Source organism: Sapajus apella, unplaced genomic scaffold, assembly GCF_009761245.1.
Source record: "Sapajus apella isolate SASKATOON/1434 unplaced genomic scaffold, GSC_monkey_1.0 scaffold42, whole genome shotgun sequence".
In the NCBI taxonomy this organism is placed as follows: Eukaryota; Metazoa; Chordata; class Mammalia; order Primates; family Cebidae; genus Sapajus; species Sapajus apella.
The window spans coordinates 645,041-661,799 of NW_022436982.1; the positions used below are offsets into that span (position 1 = coordinate 645,041).

Sequence of the window (16,759 nt, forward strand, 5' to 3'; positions counted from 1 at the left end):
CTCCTGGGTTCAGGCAATTCTCCTGCCTCAGCCTCCTGAGTAGCTGGATTACAGGCACGCACCACCATGCCCAGCTGATTTTTTTTTATTTTTAGTAGAGACGGGGTTTCCCCATGTTGACCAGGATGGTCTCGATCTCTTGACCTCGTGATCCACCCGCCTCAGCCTCCCAAAGTGCTGGGATTACAGGCTTGAGCCACCGCGCCCGGCCACAAATTATATTTTCTTTATCTCAGTTTATCTTGTTTCTCATGTAAAAATATGACTGTGTTATACTGAGAATACTAAAAGACACAGTATGGATTACAGTTCATGCTCTTTTTCAAATAGTATTTATTTCTGTGCAGATACTGCAAAGCAGCTTTTGTTTTGGGTTTCTTTTTTTTGTTTTTGGGAGATAGGGTCCTCACTCTATTGCCCAGGCTGGAGGACAGTTGCACAATCTCAGCTCACTGCAGCTTCCACCTGCCAGGCTAAAGCAGTCCCCCCCACTTCAGCCTCCCAAGTAACTGGGACTATAGCATGTGCCACCTTGCTCTGCTAATTTTTGTATTTTTGTAGAGACAGGTCCTCGTCATGTTGCCCAGACCGGTCTCAAACTCCTGAGCCTCCCACCTAAGCCTCCCAAAGTGTGCTGGAATTACAGTCATGAACTACTGTGCTCAGCTATTTCTTTCTTTCTTGTTTTTTTTTTTTTTTTTGAGTCTTGCTCTGTCACCTAAGCTGGAGTGGAGTGTCGTGATCTCAGCTCACTGCAACCTCTGCCTCCTGGGTTCAAATGATTCTCCTGCCTTAGCCTCCCAAGCAGCTGGGACTACAGGTGTGTGCCACTGCGCCCGGCTAATTTTTGTGTTTTTGGTAGAGATGGAGTTTTACCCTGTTGCTTAGGGTGGTCTTGAACTCCTGACCTCAAGTGATCCACTCACCTTGGCCTGTTTCTTCTTAATTATAGTTAAAATGCTCATTATTTTGGAACAAAGAATAATGTATAAAGAGAGTAGTAGAGAGGCCTGGCATAGTGGGTCATGCCTGTAATCCCAGCACTTTGGGAGGCCAAGGCGGGTGGATCACAAAGTCAGGAGATTGAGACCATCATGGCCAACATGGTGAAACCCTCATCTCTACTAAAAATACAAAAATTAGCTAGGTGTGGTGGCGCACGCTTGTAGTCCTAGCTGCTTGGGTGGCTGAGGCAGGAGAATTGATTGAACCCGGGAGGCAGAGTTTGCAGTGAGCCAAGATCACGCCACTGCATTCCATCCTGGTAACAGAGAGAGACTCCGTCTCAAAAAAATAAAATTAAATGAAATTTTTTAAAAAAATGAGAGTAGTAGTGAAAGGAATAAATAGGGCGGGGCGTAGTGGCTGACGCTCATAATCCTAGCAGTTTGGGAGGCCAAGGCAGACAGATCACCTGAGGTTAGGAGTTTGAGACCAGCCTTATCAACGTGGTGAAACCCCGTCTCTACTAGAAATTTTTTTTAAAAATTAGTTGGGGGTGGTAAGTGGGTGCCTGTAGTCCCAGATACTCAGGAGGCTGAGGCGGGAGAATCACTCGAATCTGGGAGGCGGAGGTTGCAGTGAGCCGAGATCGTGCCATTATACTCCAGCTTGGGCAATAGAGGGGGACTGTCTCAAAAAAAAAAAAAAAAAAGGAGTAAATAGGTTTAGCTGGAATAATGTGAGCAATGAAAAGTTTTAAGAGATTTTGGGTACTGTTTAATGGCAGTAACTTTCATACCTAATGAGGAAATACTGGTTCCACAAATATTATCCAGTTTTTATGTGCCAAGAGACATCTTCATATCCCAAGCACTTATTTGATCCCCAAGTACAGCAGATATGTTTTCCTTGTGACCTAAAGTAATTACATGACTTTTCTTAAACTTCTTTGGGTATTTAAGTTCTGGGCTTTTTGCCACTCTCAAAACACCTAATACCAGATTAAGACTTCTTGAATTGTGGCCGGGCGTGGTAGCTCATACCTGTAATCCCAGCACTTTGGGAGGCCGAAGTGGGTGGATCACTTGAGGTGAGGAGTTCAAGACCAGCATGACCAACATAGTGAAACCCTGTCTCTATTTGAAAATGCAAGAATTATCCAGGCGCAGTGGCTCAGGCCTGTAATCCCAGCACTTTCAGAGGCTGAGGCAGGCGGATCACCTGAGATTGGGAGTTTGAGACCAGCCTGACCAACATGGAGAAACCCCATCTCTACTAAAAAATACAAAAATTAGCAGGGCGTGGTGGTTCATGCCTATAATCCCAGCTACTTGGAAGGCTGAGGCAGGAGAATTGCTTCAACCTGGGAGGTGGAGGTTGTGGTGAGCCAAGATCACGCCACTGCATTCCAGCCTAGGCAACAAGAGGGAAACTCTGTCTCAAAAAAGAAAAGAAAATGCAAGAATTAGCTGGGTCTGGTGGCGGTGCCTGTAGTCCCAGCTACTTGGGAGGCTGAGCCAGGAGAATTGCTTGAACCCAGAAGGCAGAGGTTGCAGTGAGCCAAGATCATGCCATTGCACTCTAGCCTGGACGACAGAGTGACTCCATCACAAAAAATAAGACTTCTTGCATTGCCACAGTAGTGGTTTTAGGTCAAATACAAGGAATCCATACTGACATAATGTATAAATATGCACATTACCCTGAGTTGCAGTGTAGGTTGGAAATATATGATATGGAGAAGAGCTTAGAGTTAGAAGACGACTCCAGAGTGAGTTGAGAGGAGGCAAGGAAGTTCTGAGCACTTAACGGTCTTCAGCCAAAAGCATCTTGAGCATCATCAGGAATCTGACACTTTTCCAAGGCTTTTTAGATGGTTTCTGTTAGTGTGTGGATAGGTAGGATGGCATCAGGATTCTCTTTGCTTTTCTGTGGGCTTACTTGCCGTTGGAAAAGCACTGTCTGATACTTGGTTGGGGGAGGTGGGCAGTGGGAACTCAGTGTTGGAAAAAGTCAGGCTAGCAGACAGTCAAGCACATACTCTCTCCTGCCTCACTCCCTTTTACTTTTCTCGCTTTTAGGGATCCGGTCAGTGAGTTTCTATGAGCACATCATCACTGTGGGAACAGGGCAGGGCTCCCTGCTGTTCTATGACATCCGAGCTCAGAGATTTCTGGAAGAGAAGCTCTCAGCTTGTTATGGGTCCAAGCCCAGACTAGCAGGGGAGAATCTGAAACTAACCACTGGCAAAGGCTGGCTGGTGAGTAGACCCCTGCCTGAGATGACTGCTAACAGTAACAGAAAAATTATCTTCCTCTACCCCTCAACCCCCACTGACATACCATCTACTCATACTTTTTCACTAGTAAGAGGCACTCCTTGGAACAGGAAGAGTCTTCCCCCTGATATTGTTTTTGTGTGTGCACATTGCCAGTGGGAAAACTGGGGCCCAGTAAAACACACTGGTTGACCTAGGATTCTCTCCCTAAGGTATAATAGAGCAAGAAGGATAAGGAACCTCCCACCAGAGCTACCAGTGATTTTTTTTTTTTTTTTTTTAAGATGGGGTTTCACCATGATGGCCAGGCTGGTCTTGAACTCCTGACCTCAGGTAATCCACCCACCTTGGCCTCCCAAAGTGCTAGGATTACAGGCGTGAGCCACCTTGCCCGGCCGATTATTATTATTATTATTTTTTGATATAGGGTCGCTTTGTTGCCCAGGCTGGAGTGCAGTGGTGTAATCATAGCTTACTGTATGTAGTCATGAACTCCTGGGCTCAAGCAATCCTTTTGCATCAGCCTCCCAAGTAGCTGGGACCACAGGCATGTGCACTATGCCCAGCTAATTTATTTTTTGTAGAGATGGGGTCTCAACATGTTGCCCAGGCTAGTCTCAAACTCCTGGGCTCAAGTGATTCTCTCACTTGGTTCTTCTTCCTGTGACTAGTGGGTGGAGGGAAAACAGAAGTTTGGTTCCATCTCTTGAGAAGACCTGAGCCTTGTCTAGCAATTCTTCAGATGCTCTGTTCTTCTCTAATGTTTACTTGGAAAAATGAGGCCCCAATTCCCATGAAAACCAACAGCCAATCTCCTGACATGAGGCTGTACCTATAGAACCCTGTTCCCTTAAGGAGACCAGAAAGCATTCCAGTCCCTTCCTCCCCTTTTTCCTGCCCCATGGCTAGAGGTGCTAATGTAGTCTCTTTTTCTTCCCATAGAATCATGATGAGACCTGGAGGAATTACTTTTCAGACATTGATTTCTTCCCCAATGCTGTTTACACCCACTGCTATGACTCGTCTGGAACGAAACTCTTTGTGGCAGGAGGTCCCCTCCCTTCAGGGCTCCATGGAAACTATGCTGGGCTCTGGAGTTAATGACAACTTAACTCCCCAAATGTAGAGATTTATACTAACTTCCATCCTCAGTTTCTTTGCTTCTTTTGAAATTTTTTTCCCCAATTGTGTGAGGCTCTCGTGTTTTAGTGGGAACACCAAAGTTTGCCTATGGTTTAGGCACTTAATAGGAAGAAGCTCTGTACAGAAATCTGAAGGTTGTTTTGTTTTTTGTTTTCCCTTTTGGTAATCAAAATTTTACTATCTTTTATGCTTTCTCTCTTTTCAACCAAACATTGTTGCTAATCCTTATTTTTCTTTAAGTGACACATATTCCCCCTTCTCTGGCTTCTTTAGGCTGAAATGACATAGTCATTCTCACCCTTACTTCACTCTTGAGAGGTAGGGCTCCTTTATAATTATATGGTTGCTGTCAGACTTTCTGTGAAAGTTTGGGAGCTGTGTGTGTGTGTGTGTGTGTGTGTGTGTGTGTGTGTGTGTGAGATCTTGCGTGCCTGTAGGTACTGTGTGTCACTGAAATTACCTGGAGTGAGGATTACTTGTAATTAAAATATTTATAAAAGAAACAACTTTATTCACAGAGTCCAGCTTTGGGACTAGTCTGTATCTTGTTTTTTAAAGTCTAACAACACTGATGATAGGAAGTAAAAATGGAAAGGAAAAGAAATTACCACTGGGCAAACCTTTTGAGTTAGATTGCAGGCTTCCTGGGGCCTCTCATGCCAGAACTGCAAAGTGATCCAGCCCTACCTGTCTTCCCAGCTGTGTGTTCCCCATGTGGGAAGTTTGTGTCACTTCCACTTCCCACCCTCCCATCTGCCCAACCAGTAGCCAGTCTCCTAAAACATCAAACTCACCATCCAGGTGCAGCTCTAGAGGCTGCAAAAGGTTTCATGGGACTTAGTAGAGAGGATCCCGATCCTTGCCTCCCTCTCCTTCCCCTCAAGACCTGATCTGGTGTTTTAGGGGCCTGGAGCTGGGAGTCTTAATCTGCTAAGATTCACATCCATAGTCCCCTTGGCTTTGAAGAGAACCCTTTCTGCCATTCTTCCAATCTCCCCAATGGGTTTTTCTATTATTTTCTAAATTGGGTTAAGTCTAAGAGGGTGGGGGTGAGCAGGGGTTTTATCCATGTGTAGTGAGTGCTTATTGTGTGGAATATTCATTTTCTCACTGCAGCGGGATTTGGGGTTGAAGCCACCCCTCCTACTCAGTTGGCACAGCCCTGAAATGGTGACAGGCTGGCCTGCAGTCAGCATCGTCGTGCATGTAACAGCATCGATGTGATTAGTACTTTGTCTGTTCCTCCCTTGAACTGTCTGTTTAGTCTGAAGTTTTTAAACTTGCAGGCAACTGACCGTGCTGTCCACTTGTTCCCTGCTTTTTATGCATCATGTCGAAGATAACAGCTGTTCCTACCCACGAATTCCTCTAAGCACATATTCTGCTTTTCTGTCAACATCCCATTGTGGGGAAAGGAAAAGTCACATTTATTCCTGCACCCCATTTTTTTAACTTGCTCTCCCAGTTGTCCCCCTCTTCTCTGGGTGTAAATAGGGAAATTGGAAAAAAAAAGAATATCCTCCTCTTAATGGTGAGGGGCTGCTGGAGAGGGAGACAGCAAGTCCACCCTCACTTGTTACACAGCACATACCACAGGTTCTGGAATTCTCATCTTTGAACCTAGAGAAATAGGTGCTATAAACAGAATTAAACACAATGCTGGATACTATAGATCTTTTAATTGTCTTAATTTTTTTTCTATTATTAAACTACAGGCTGTAGATTTCTTAGTTCTCACAGAACTTCTATCATTTTAAACTGACTTGTATATTTAAAAAAAAAAAAAATCTTATAAGTAGGATGTTTTGTACTATTGCCAGACCCTTTTATGTGATGGGCAATGCGTTTGATCGTTTGAGATTTTCTGTTTTTAAAAATGTAGCACTTGACTTTTTGCCAAGGAAAAAAATAAAAATTATTCCATTGCAAAATGTTGTGAGTGAGTATTATATAGCCAAGAGCCTTCAAAAAAGGCCCCACATGACTGGTTGGAAGGTTGGCTTGAGTTGTTGGGATTGCTTGTGGCAGTAGGGGAACACAAGTGTTACATCCAGGTTACAGGCAGGTCAAGTACACAGATACCAAGACCTGCTTGCTCCCGGTCCCCAGCTCTAACCTAAGATCAGTTGCTCTGAGGTCCAGTTGAGGTTGGATATCACCAGGGGAAGTAGTGTGACCTTACTTCTCTTTCATAAGTAGGGATTGGTAAGCTAGGTACAGTGGCTCAGGCCTGTAATACCAGCACTTTGGGAGGCCGAGGCGGGCAGATCACGAGGTCAGGAGTTCAAGACCAGCCTGGCCAACATGGGGAAACCCCATCTCTATTAAAATTAGCCATGTGTGGCTGTGGGTGCCTGTAATCGCAGCTACTCTGGAGGCTGAGGCAGGAGAATTGCTTGAACCTGGGAGGTGGAAGTTGCAGTGAGCCAAGATCGTGCTACTGCACTCCAGCCTGAGTGACAGAGTAAGACTCTGTCTCAAAAAAAAGTAAGGGTTGGGAACAGGCCCTGTCTGCTTGGATGGTACCCTGAGAATGACTGTGAAAGTGGCTGCATAGTACTCTGGGAATAGGATATTATTTATTTATTTGTTTTTTTGTAGTTGGAACCATAGACCTTCACTGCCCTTTGTAAGGAGAAGACACAGTGACCACAGTGAGTGATGCTCTTCCTAGAGCCTTTTTGGAGCTATAGCTGAGAGAAACTGCTGAATCATACCGCCCTTCCTCACATAGTCATCTCTGGGAAACCCACCAGGATTGGGCCAGAGTGAGATTCCACGTAAAAAAAAAAAAATCTCTATTGTCGAATCATTTTGGGGAAATGCAGATTAGAACAAAGGCAACTTCATTCCTTTACTCTCAGGTTTTTTTATGTTTAAAATTTGGAAAGGAGAGCTTTTATTTCTCAAAGGGTTGCACCCTGCAGAGTGGCTATTCTGACAGGCTGGGAAGTACAGCCTCTGGCCAGAAGCCAGAAACACGCTCTGAGGGAGGGGCAAAGAGCACAGGAATTTATGCTGAACAAAAGGACTGAATATACTTATTTAATAAGCTATAAGAGGAGTCCTGAATATTTACAAAAGAAATGTACACATGCACAACTGAACTCTCAGGTTTTTGATATTTTACTATGGGACTTGTTCCATGGAACATACTCAACGAAAGGTGGCTTAGGGGATGTGGGATTGACTTGGCCTAGGCCTCTGGCTTCCTGGAATCTTGGCCCTGCTCCCATTTTCCAGCCAGACTTTCCAGCAAAGTGTGTATCACAGAAGGGCTTTGTGGACTTTATGAGGTCCCTTTTTTGCCAGCAGTCCCTACTCCCTTCTATGAAAGAACTTCTTGTTCTCTCTCAGGCCACATGCCACATGCCCTATTCCAAATGGTCTGCTGGTTCCTCCTCATCCTTTGGGTCCTTTCACAGAAGGCTTTGGAACTGAGCTGAATTCTTAGCCCTTCCTGACTTGTTTATGCTCCAAGTCCCTGGTCCCCTGCCAACTCTAATTGATTATTGATCTGGCCCTGTGTTCCTAATAAAGCTAAAGACTGTCCCCAGTCCAGGCCACTGTGATCCAGATGTCACCCAGATCATTCCTAGGGCAGGTACCCAGAAATAGCAAGTCGGGGTCTCTATACCTGTGTCAGCACCAGGGATCAATCTTGGAGGAGTCAGCTTATGATCCAAGTGTTTTCGTTCTGCTTTTCAGTTGGCTGGTGTCTAGACGACAACAATGAGAGGCGGGAGTGATGGAGAAGGAATCATTCAATGTTATTTGGTTCGTGCTAGTTCATTCACATCTTTCTTCATGCTAGTGTGCAGAGATAACTGAAAGGTTTGGGAGGATAAAAACATAGGCTGCTAATTCTGGAACCAGTGATGAAGACAATAAAAGGCTCAGGTTTCTTAGCTTGGTTCTACCTTTAGCTCCTCCAAAGAATAAGCCAATGAAAGAAATGTGACACATAGGAATACAACCACTGGAGAGAAAGGTGTGAACTGAACTCAAGATGTAGTTGTGAGCTCTTTTATGGTTCAGCTCTCCAAGACAGATGTGGACTGTCCTCTCAGATTCTCCCTGGGTTGGGCCTCACATCTGAACACTCCACTTGACTAGTGTATAATTGCCAAAGTCAGGATTTTTAAGGGATAATAATACTCATCAACAGTGCTCAGGCTGGGCGCGGTGGCTCACGCCTGTAATCCCAACAATTTGGGAGGCCAAGGTGGGCAGATCATTTGAGGTCAGGAGTTCGAGACAAGATTGACCTACACAGTGAAACCCCCATCTCTACTAAAATACAAAAATTAGCCCAGGATGATAGAGGGGCACCTGTAATCCCAGCTACCCAGGAGGCTGAGGCAGGAGAATCACTTGAACCCAGGAGGTGGAGGTTGCAGTGAGTCGAGATTGAGCCTGGGTGACAGAGCAAGACTCTCTCTCAAAAACAAAACAAAACAAGGCCGGGCGCGGTGGCTCAAGCCTGTGGTCCCAGCACTTTGGGAGGCCGAGGCGGGTGGATCACGAGGTCAAGAGATCGAGACCATCCTGGTCAACATGGTGAAACCCCGTCGCTACTAAAAATACAAAACATTAGCTGGGCATGGTGGCGCGTGCCTGTAATCCCAGCTACTCAGGAGGCTGAGGCAGGAGAATTGCCTGAACCCAGGAGGCGGAGGTTGCGGTGAGCCGAGATCGCGCCATTGCACTCCAGCCTGGGTAACAAGAGTGAAACTCCGTCTCAAAAAAAAACAAAACAAAACAAAACAAAACAGTGCCGATAGTCACATGTTTACTGTGCTTCTTGTTAAGCTGCATTTAGAGCTGTAATTAACATCCCTAGTGTTATGGACAGGAATGAAACAGATGATCAACTCATATCTTAAAGAAAATAAACTAGGGCTGGGTGTGGTGGCTCACACCTGTAATGCAAGCACTTTGGGAGGCTGAGGCAGGCAGATCACGAGGTCAGGAGTTTGAGAGCAGCCTGACCAATATGGTGAAACCCTGTCTCTACTAAAAAAAATACAACAATTATGAAAAATACAAAATTAGCCGGGAGTGGTGACATGCGCCTGTAGTCCCAGCTACTCAGGAGGCTGAGGCAAGAGAATTGCTTGAACCCAGGAGGCAGAGGTTGCAGTGAACCAAGATCATGCCACTGCACTCCAGCCTGGGCAACAAAGTGAGATGCCATCTCAAAAAAAAAAAAAAAAAGAAGAAAGAAACTGGGCTGGGTGTAGTGGCTTATACCTGTAATCTCAACAGTTTGAGAGGCTGAGGTGGAGGATTGGTTGAAGTCAGAAATTCAAGACCAATCTGGCCAACATAGTGAGACCCCATCTCTACAAATAAATAATTAGCTGTGAATGATCATGCCCACCTGTAGTCCCAGCTACATGGGAGGCAGAGATGGGAAGATCACCTGAGCCTAGGAGTTTAAGGCTTCAGTGCACCAGCATTGTGCCGCTGCACTCCAGCCTGGGCAACAAAGTGGAACCCTGTCTCAAAAAAGAAAAGAAACTGGCCAGGTTCAGCGGCTCATGCCTGTAACCCCAGCACTTTGGGAGGCCAAGGCAGGAAGATTGCATGACACTAGGAGTTCAAGATCAGCCTGGGAAATACAGCAAGACCCAGTCTCTACACAAAATTTAAAAATTAGCCAAGCATAATGGTGCATGCTGTAGTCCCAACTACTTGGAAGGCAGAGACAGGAGGAGTGTTTGAGCCCAGGAGTATGAGGCTGCTGTGAACTATGATTGCATCACTGCACTGCAATCTGGGTGATAGAGCAAAACCCTGTCTCAAAAAATAATAATAGGCCAAGTGCAGCAGGTTACACCTGTAATCCCAGCACTTTGGAGGCTGAGGCAGGTTGGTAACCTGAGCTCAGGAGTTTGAGACCAGCCTAGCCAACATGGCGAAACCCCACCTCTACTAAAAATACAAAAATTAACCAGATGTGGTGCTGTGCACCTGTAATCCTAGCTACTCGGGAGGCGGAGGCAGGAGAATCGCTTGAACCCAGGAGGTGGAGGTTGCAGTGACCCAAGATCCAGCCATTGCACTCCACCCTGGGTGACAGAGTGAGACTGTCTCAAAAAAAAAAAAAAAAACCTTGGGAATTTTTGTTTTGGTGACGGAGTCACTCTGTGCAATCACGTGATCTCAGCTCACTGCAACCTCTGCCTCCCGGGTTCAAGTGATTCTCCTGCCTCAACCTCCTGAATAGATGGGACTACAGGTGCGTGCCACCACACCACGCTAATTTTTGTATTTTTAGTAGAGATGGAGTTTCACTATGTTGGCCAGGCTGGTCTCAAACTCCTGACCTCATGATCCACCCACCGCAGCCTCCCAAGTAGCTGGGACTACAGGCGTGAGCCACTGCGCCCTGCCAGAAATTTTTTTATAATTATGTTTTTTTCTTTTCTCCTCAGAAATATAATAAAAATTTTTTTAATGTACATACGTAGTCCACCTTTGAAAGAATGAGGTAGCTGAGCATGGTGGCTCATGCCTGTAATTCCAACACTTTGGAAGGCCAAGGTGCCAGGATCTCTTGGCTCAGGAGTTCAAGACTAGTCTGGGCAACACAGCAAGTTCCCATCTCTTCAAAATTTAAAACTTAGGCATGGCCAAGTGCAGTGGCTCATGCCTATAATCCTAGCACTTTGGGAGGCTGAGGTGGGCGGATCACCTTAGGTCAGGAGTTTGACACCAACCTGGCCAACATGCAAAATCCCGTCTCTATTAAAAATACAAAAATCAGCTGGGCGTGGTGGCACACAACTGTATAGTCCCAGCTACTTAGGAGGTTGAGGCCAGAGAAATGCTTGAGCCTGAGAGGCAGAGGTTGCAATGAGCTGAGATTGTGCCACTGCATTCCAGCCTGGGTGACAGAGTAAGACTCCGTCTCAAAAAAAAAAGCCAGGCATGGTGGTGCACACCTGTGTTCCCAGCTATTCAGGAAGCTGAAATGGGAGAATCACTTGAGCCTGTAAGGTAAAGGGTGCAGTGAGCCTGTAAGGTAAAGATTGCACCATTGCACTCAAGCTGGGGTGACAGAGCAAGACTCTGTCTCAAAAAATAAAAATAAATAAAAACATAACCATGTCCTTTTGACATTTTGGGCTGGATGATTTTTAAAAAAGAAAGAATGAGGTAAATCTATATGTACTAACATAGAATGATTATTAAGATATATTGTTAAATGACAAAATAATAACAAACCAGCTTGCCAAGTTCCCCTGTCAAAATCTTTCAAGGTGTAGTTCAGGTTCCAACTCTTCTAGAAAGTCCGTGATCACACCTCTCCTTAGGGAGCCCTTCCTGCTAGGGGCTTTCCAAGTACAGGCAGGTTCAAGATTGGAGAGCCCCAGTCTTATGGGAGATTTGTGGTCAATGACTCCATCATACATAGATTGGAGAGCCCCAGTCTTATGGGAGAGTTGGGGTCAATGAATCCATCATACATCCAGTAGGGGGAGCCAGAGCTTAGTTAGAGCTTAGTTCCTGGTCTCTGGAGATCCCTCTCCTGCATAAACAAACTCTACTTGGAGTGTGAGAAAGCAAAGATATGCACAAAACACATCTTTTCAGGGGATTGGGGGGAGAGGAAGGCAGCGGTGTAGTGTGAATCTTTGAAGGAGTTTTTTGTTTTTGTTTTGAGATGGTCTTGCTGTGTTGCCCAGGCTGGAGTGCAGTGGCCCCATCTCGGCTTATGGCAGCCTCAACCTCCTGGGCTCAAGCAGTCCTCCCATCTCAGCCTCCTGGGACTGCAGACACACACTACCATAAATGGCTAATTTTCTTTTCTTTTCTTTTTTTTTTCTTTTGGTAGAGAGAGGGTTTGCCATATTACTCAGGCTGGTCTTAAACTTAAAGGAGTTTTGGGGGGTTTATTTCACTTTAATGAGGTTTTCAGAGTAGCAATTCTTGAATCAAGCTTCTCTCTGCATTTATCTGCAGATTTGATTTACAAAGACGTAGGTATAAAACTTTTCAAAAGCCTGTGTTTTGTTGTTTAAAGCCAAATAAGGCTGGACGTGGTGGCTCACGCCTTTAACCCTAGCACTTTGGAAGGCTGAGGCCGGCAGATCATTTGAGGTCAGGAGTTCAAGACCAGCTTGGCCAACATGGTGAAACCCCATCTCTACTAAAAATACAAAAAAAATCAGCCAGGCGTGTTGGCGAGCACCCATAGTCCCAGCTACTTGGGAGTCTGAGGCATGAGAATCGTTTAAACCCAGGAGGCAGAGGTTGTACTGAGCTGAGATCATGCCACTGCACTCCAGCCTGGGTGATAGAGTGAAACTCTGCCTCAAAAAAAAAAAAAAAAAAGCCAAAAAAAAAAAAAACTTATTGTGGAAGGAATGGAATGTTGTCACTATAGATCACCAAATTCAATAAATCGAGGTGGAGCACGATGGCTCATACCTAACCTCAGTGCTTTTGAGAGATAGAGGTAGGAAAATTGCTTGAGGCCAGAAGCTCAAGACCAGCCTGGGCAACATAGCAAGACCTCACCTCTACAAAAAAAAAATAAAATAAAATAAATCACTATAAGTGGCATATACCTGTAGTCCCAGCTGCCTGGAAGGCTGAGGTGGGAGGATTGCTAGAGTGCAAGGAGTTTGAAGCTGTAGTTCGCTATGATTGCACCACTGTTCTTCAGCCTGGGTGACAGAGACAGACCCCATCTGAAATAAATAAACAGAGCATTGGTTGGAGGAGTTAGGTAGGAGGCAGCTTAGAGAAAGAGCACTGGATCTGAGGCTGATGCTCCCAGTTAAATCCTGTTTCTAATCATTAACCAGCTTTTGACTGAAGGCAGTTAACTAAATCTCTTGGCTGACTGAATTTCTGCAACATGAAATGTGACGGTGTTTACAGAGCACAGCTATAAAGCATTCTTTAGGGCTCCCTGAATCATCGGCTGAGCTTTCACAGTTCAGGATTGATGGCAGAACTCCCTCACTTAAAATCAGGTCAAATAATTGTGACTCTGAAGCACCAGAAATGGGGAGGTAACTTTTACACCCAGCTCCAAGCCCTCAAGCCTCCAGCCAGGCCTTTATCTAGTCCTGCACCATTAGCTTCTGTACTCCTCCTGGTTGTAGCCTACCCTATATAACCACAGTGAGGCAAGATGCCCAGCCATGTTGCCCACATGAGGAATAAGCCATGTGTGGCCTTTCTCCAGGACTCAGGGCACCTGAGCAACCTGGAGGAAGAAGCTGAAATCTGGGCTCTCAGATGTTGCTGGGAGGCAGCTTCTCAGAGAACACTGGGAGCTCTGCTAGGAACTGAGCTGGCACAATTGGATGGAGGCCCCAAGAAACAGGCTTTGGTGCTCATGAGAGATGTCCTTTTAGGCAGAAGTGCTCACTATGCTGACAAAGGAAGAGGTGACTTGAGTGTTAGCCTAGCCCCACAGGCACAGTCTCAGCCCCTAGAAGTCCAGTTTGGCTCTATCTGTATTTGGAGAAAGATATTGACTTGTGTTTTCCTTGAGATCTCTCCCCTCCCCAGGTCTCTTTATTACCATCTGTAGCCAGCTGTGGCTACAGCTGAGGACAGGAATTTTCTGCAGGGGTTATTCAGCAGTGCATGTCAGGGCCTGCAGGAACTGGTTTAACTTGCTTCTGAGAGTGTTGACTCCACCTCAGACTTTGGCTTTGGGGTAGGGAGGTGATTCTAGAGGTAGGGAGAGCAGGAGACAGGATACAGCCAAAGGGATCTGTCAAGTCAAGGAGGTCCCTGGAGAGGTGACTTTCCTCTACAGGAGAAGAGGGCCTCCCAGGCTTCCACTAAACTATCTGCTCACAGGTCCCAAAACTCCAGCTTCTCTTCCTTTTTTGTTTAAATTTTTTGAGGCAGACTCTCACTCTACTGCCCAGGCTGGAGTGCAGCAGTGTGATGTTGCCATTTCACTCCAGCATGGGCGACAAAGCTAGACTCCGTCTCAAAATAAAATAAAATAAAATAAAATAAAATAAAATAGGCTGGGCACGGTGGCTCATGCCTGTAATCCCAGCACTTTGCGAGACTGAGGCGAGCGGATTGCCTGAGCTCAGGAGTTCAAGACCAAACTAGACAACACAGTGAAACCCTGTCTCTACTAAAATACAAATAATTAGCTGGGCATGGTGGCATGCACCTGTAGTCCCAGCTACTTGGGAGGCTGAAGCAGGAGAATTGCTTGAACCCAGGAGGTGGAGGTTGCAGTGAGCCGAGATTGCACCACTGCACTCCATCCTGGGCGACAGAGCAAGACTGTCTCCAAAAAAATAAAATAATAAGGCCAGCGTGGTGGCTCATGCCTGTAATCCCAGCACTTTGGGAGGCCGAGGTGGGTGCATCACCTGAGGTCAGGAGTTCGAAACCACCCTGACCAACAAGGTGAAACCCCATCTCTTTTTTTTTTTTTTTTTCTTGGGACGGAGTTTCGCTCTTGTTACCCACGCTGGAGTGGAACGGTGCGATCTCGGCTCACCGCAACCTCTGCCTCCTGGGTTCAGGCAATTCTCCTGCCTCAGCCTCCTGAGTAGCTGGGATTACAGGCATGTGCCACCATGCCCAGCTAATTTTTTGTATTTTTAGTAGAGATGAGATTTCACTGTGTTGACCAGGATGGTCTCGATCTTTTGACCTTGTGATCCACCCGCCTCGGCCTCCCAAAGTACTGGGATTACAGGCTTGAGCCACCACGCCCGGCTCTTTTTTTTTTAAAAAAAAGAAAATAATAAAATAAAATAAAAATAATAAATAAAGTAATGTTAGGCATGTTTCCATGTACCCCTCCAGATCTACTCTCTGCCCTGCTCAGTACTCCTGGTCTCTATCAGTAGGCCTTTTTGTTCTCTGCCTTCTGGTTAAATTCTCCCAATGGAGATTAGGAGGAAAGAGGATTGAAGCAAGAGGTTATTTATTCCCCACTGACACTCCACCTTCTTAAAAGTGGGGTCGCTGTAGACCCCTGTCAGGTGGCCCTTCTCATTTGTTCCCTGCTCCCTTCCTGTTGTCCCTTCAAGCCCAATAGTGATCAGGTTTCCACGATATCACTGGCCCTGGGGCACTGTAACATCTCTGGTTGTCTTTATTAAACTCTCCTCAAGTATCCATCTGTTTCTTGCTGGAGACCTGATAAATAAGGACATGTATCTTACTATAGATTGCCATCTAACATGGCTCTGTCATTTGTCTGTAGGATCTTGGTAAGTTACCTAACTTTCCTGAGCCTCGGTTTCTCATATGTAAAATATTGCAGGAAGAGGAGGCATGCTCTGAAGTCATTTTTCACTCTTAGAATCTTTGGTTCTGAGGTGATAAAAGGTGATGATTCTAGCTCCTACGGAATTCAACCAGGAGGACTGGACCCGAATGGAAACATAGGTAAGATTATTCCACTGGGCATTTGGGCTGGGGGGAAGGTGCATACTCAAAATACCCCAGAGTGAAGAGTAGGGAAAAAGGCAAGAAATACCACCATCTGTACTGCATGTGTATTTATTTTAAACATGAGCCTTTCTAAGAAATTCTCCAGAGTTGTGGTGGGAAATCAGCTTTTATTTTATCTTCAGCTCTGATTGTATTTGCCTTCTCTTCTTAGGAAAAAAAAAAAAGTCAGAAAAATCTTTCTCCTGGTGTATTTTTCTCAGTCTCTTTCTATTAGTAGTGCCTCTAGGTCCCTCTCTATATTTCAGTTTCTTTCTTTCTGTTTTTGTTTCACTCCACGAAAACAAAGACAAGAAAAGAAAAAGGCTTTTTCCCCTAGGACTCTCCCAGTGGGGAAGAATCCGAAAGTTCCTAGACCAGGCACCTGGCAGGTTTACAAATGAAGCAGCCAGAACTGACCAGCACCTGGGCCTGCCAGTTAGAGGAAAAGAAAGAGTCCCAGATGCTGGAAAGTTTTCGCCCCAGAGAAGTTTCCCCAGACTGAGTAAGGCAAAGGCCGACAATTACTTTTTTAACTTTTTTTTGCACCCAAGCTGGAGTACAGTGGTGTGATCTCAGGTCACTGCAACCTCTGCCTCCTGGGTTCAAGCAATTCTCCTGTCTCAGCCTCCCGAGTAGCTGGGATTACAGGCATGGACCACCACGCCCAGCTAATTTTTGTATTTTTAGTAGAGACAGAGTTTCTCCATGTTGGTCAGACTGGCCTCAAACTCCCGACCTCAGGTGATCTGCCCACCTTGGCATCCAAAAGTGCTGGGATTACAGGCATGAGCCATCGCCTGGCCTGACAATTACTTTTAACTTTACTTTTTTTTTTTTTTTGAGACAGTCATTTGCAGTGGCACGATCTGAGCTTACTGAAACCTCCGCCTTTTGAGTTCAAGTGATTCTCCTACCTCAGCCTTCTGAATAGCTGGGATTACAGACATGTGCCAC

At 45.7% G+C, this 16,759-nt stretch overlaps 1 protein-coding gene across 1 annotated transcript in view; it reads left to right on the forward strand.

The window, feature by feature from the left end:
* The window catches only part of DCAF12 (DDB1 and CUL4 associated factor 12), a 41,710-nt gene extending 35,416 nt beyond the window's left edge, over window positions 1–6,294 (forward strand). Inside the window, exons 5-6 of the mRNA XM_032300020.1 lie at window positions 2,907–3,202; window positions 4,163–6,294. Coding sequence (XP_032155911.1) covers window positions 2,907–3,202; window positions 4,163–4,321 — 455 coding nt within the window. The 3' untranslated portion in view covers window positions 4,322–6,294. The remainder of the gene's footprint in view (window positions 1–2,906; window positions 3,203–4,162) is intronic.
* The last annotated feature ends 10,465 nt before the right edge of the window (window positions 6,295–16,759 follow it).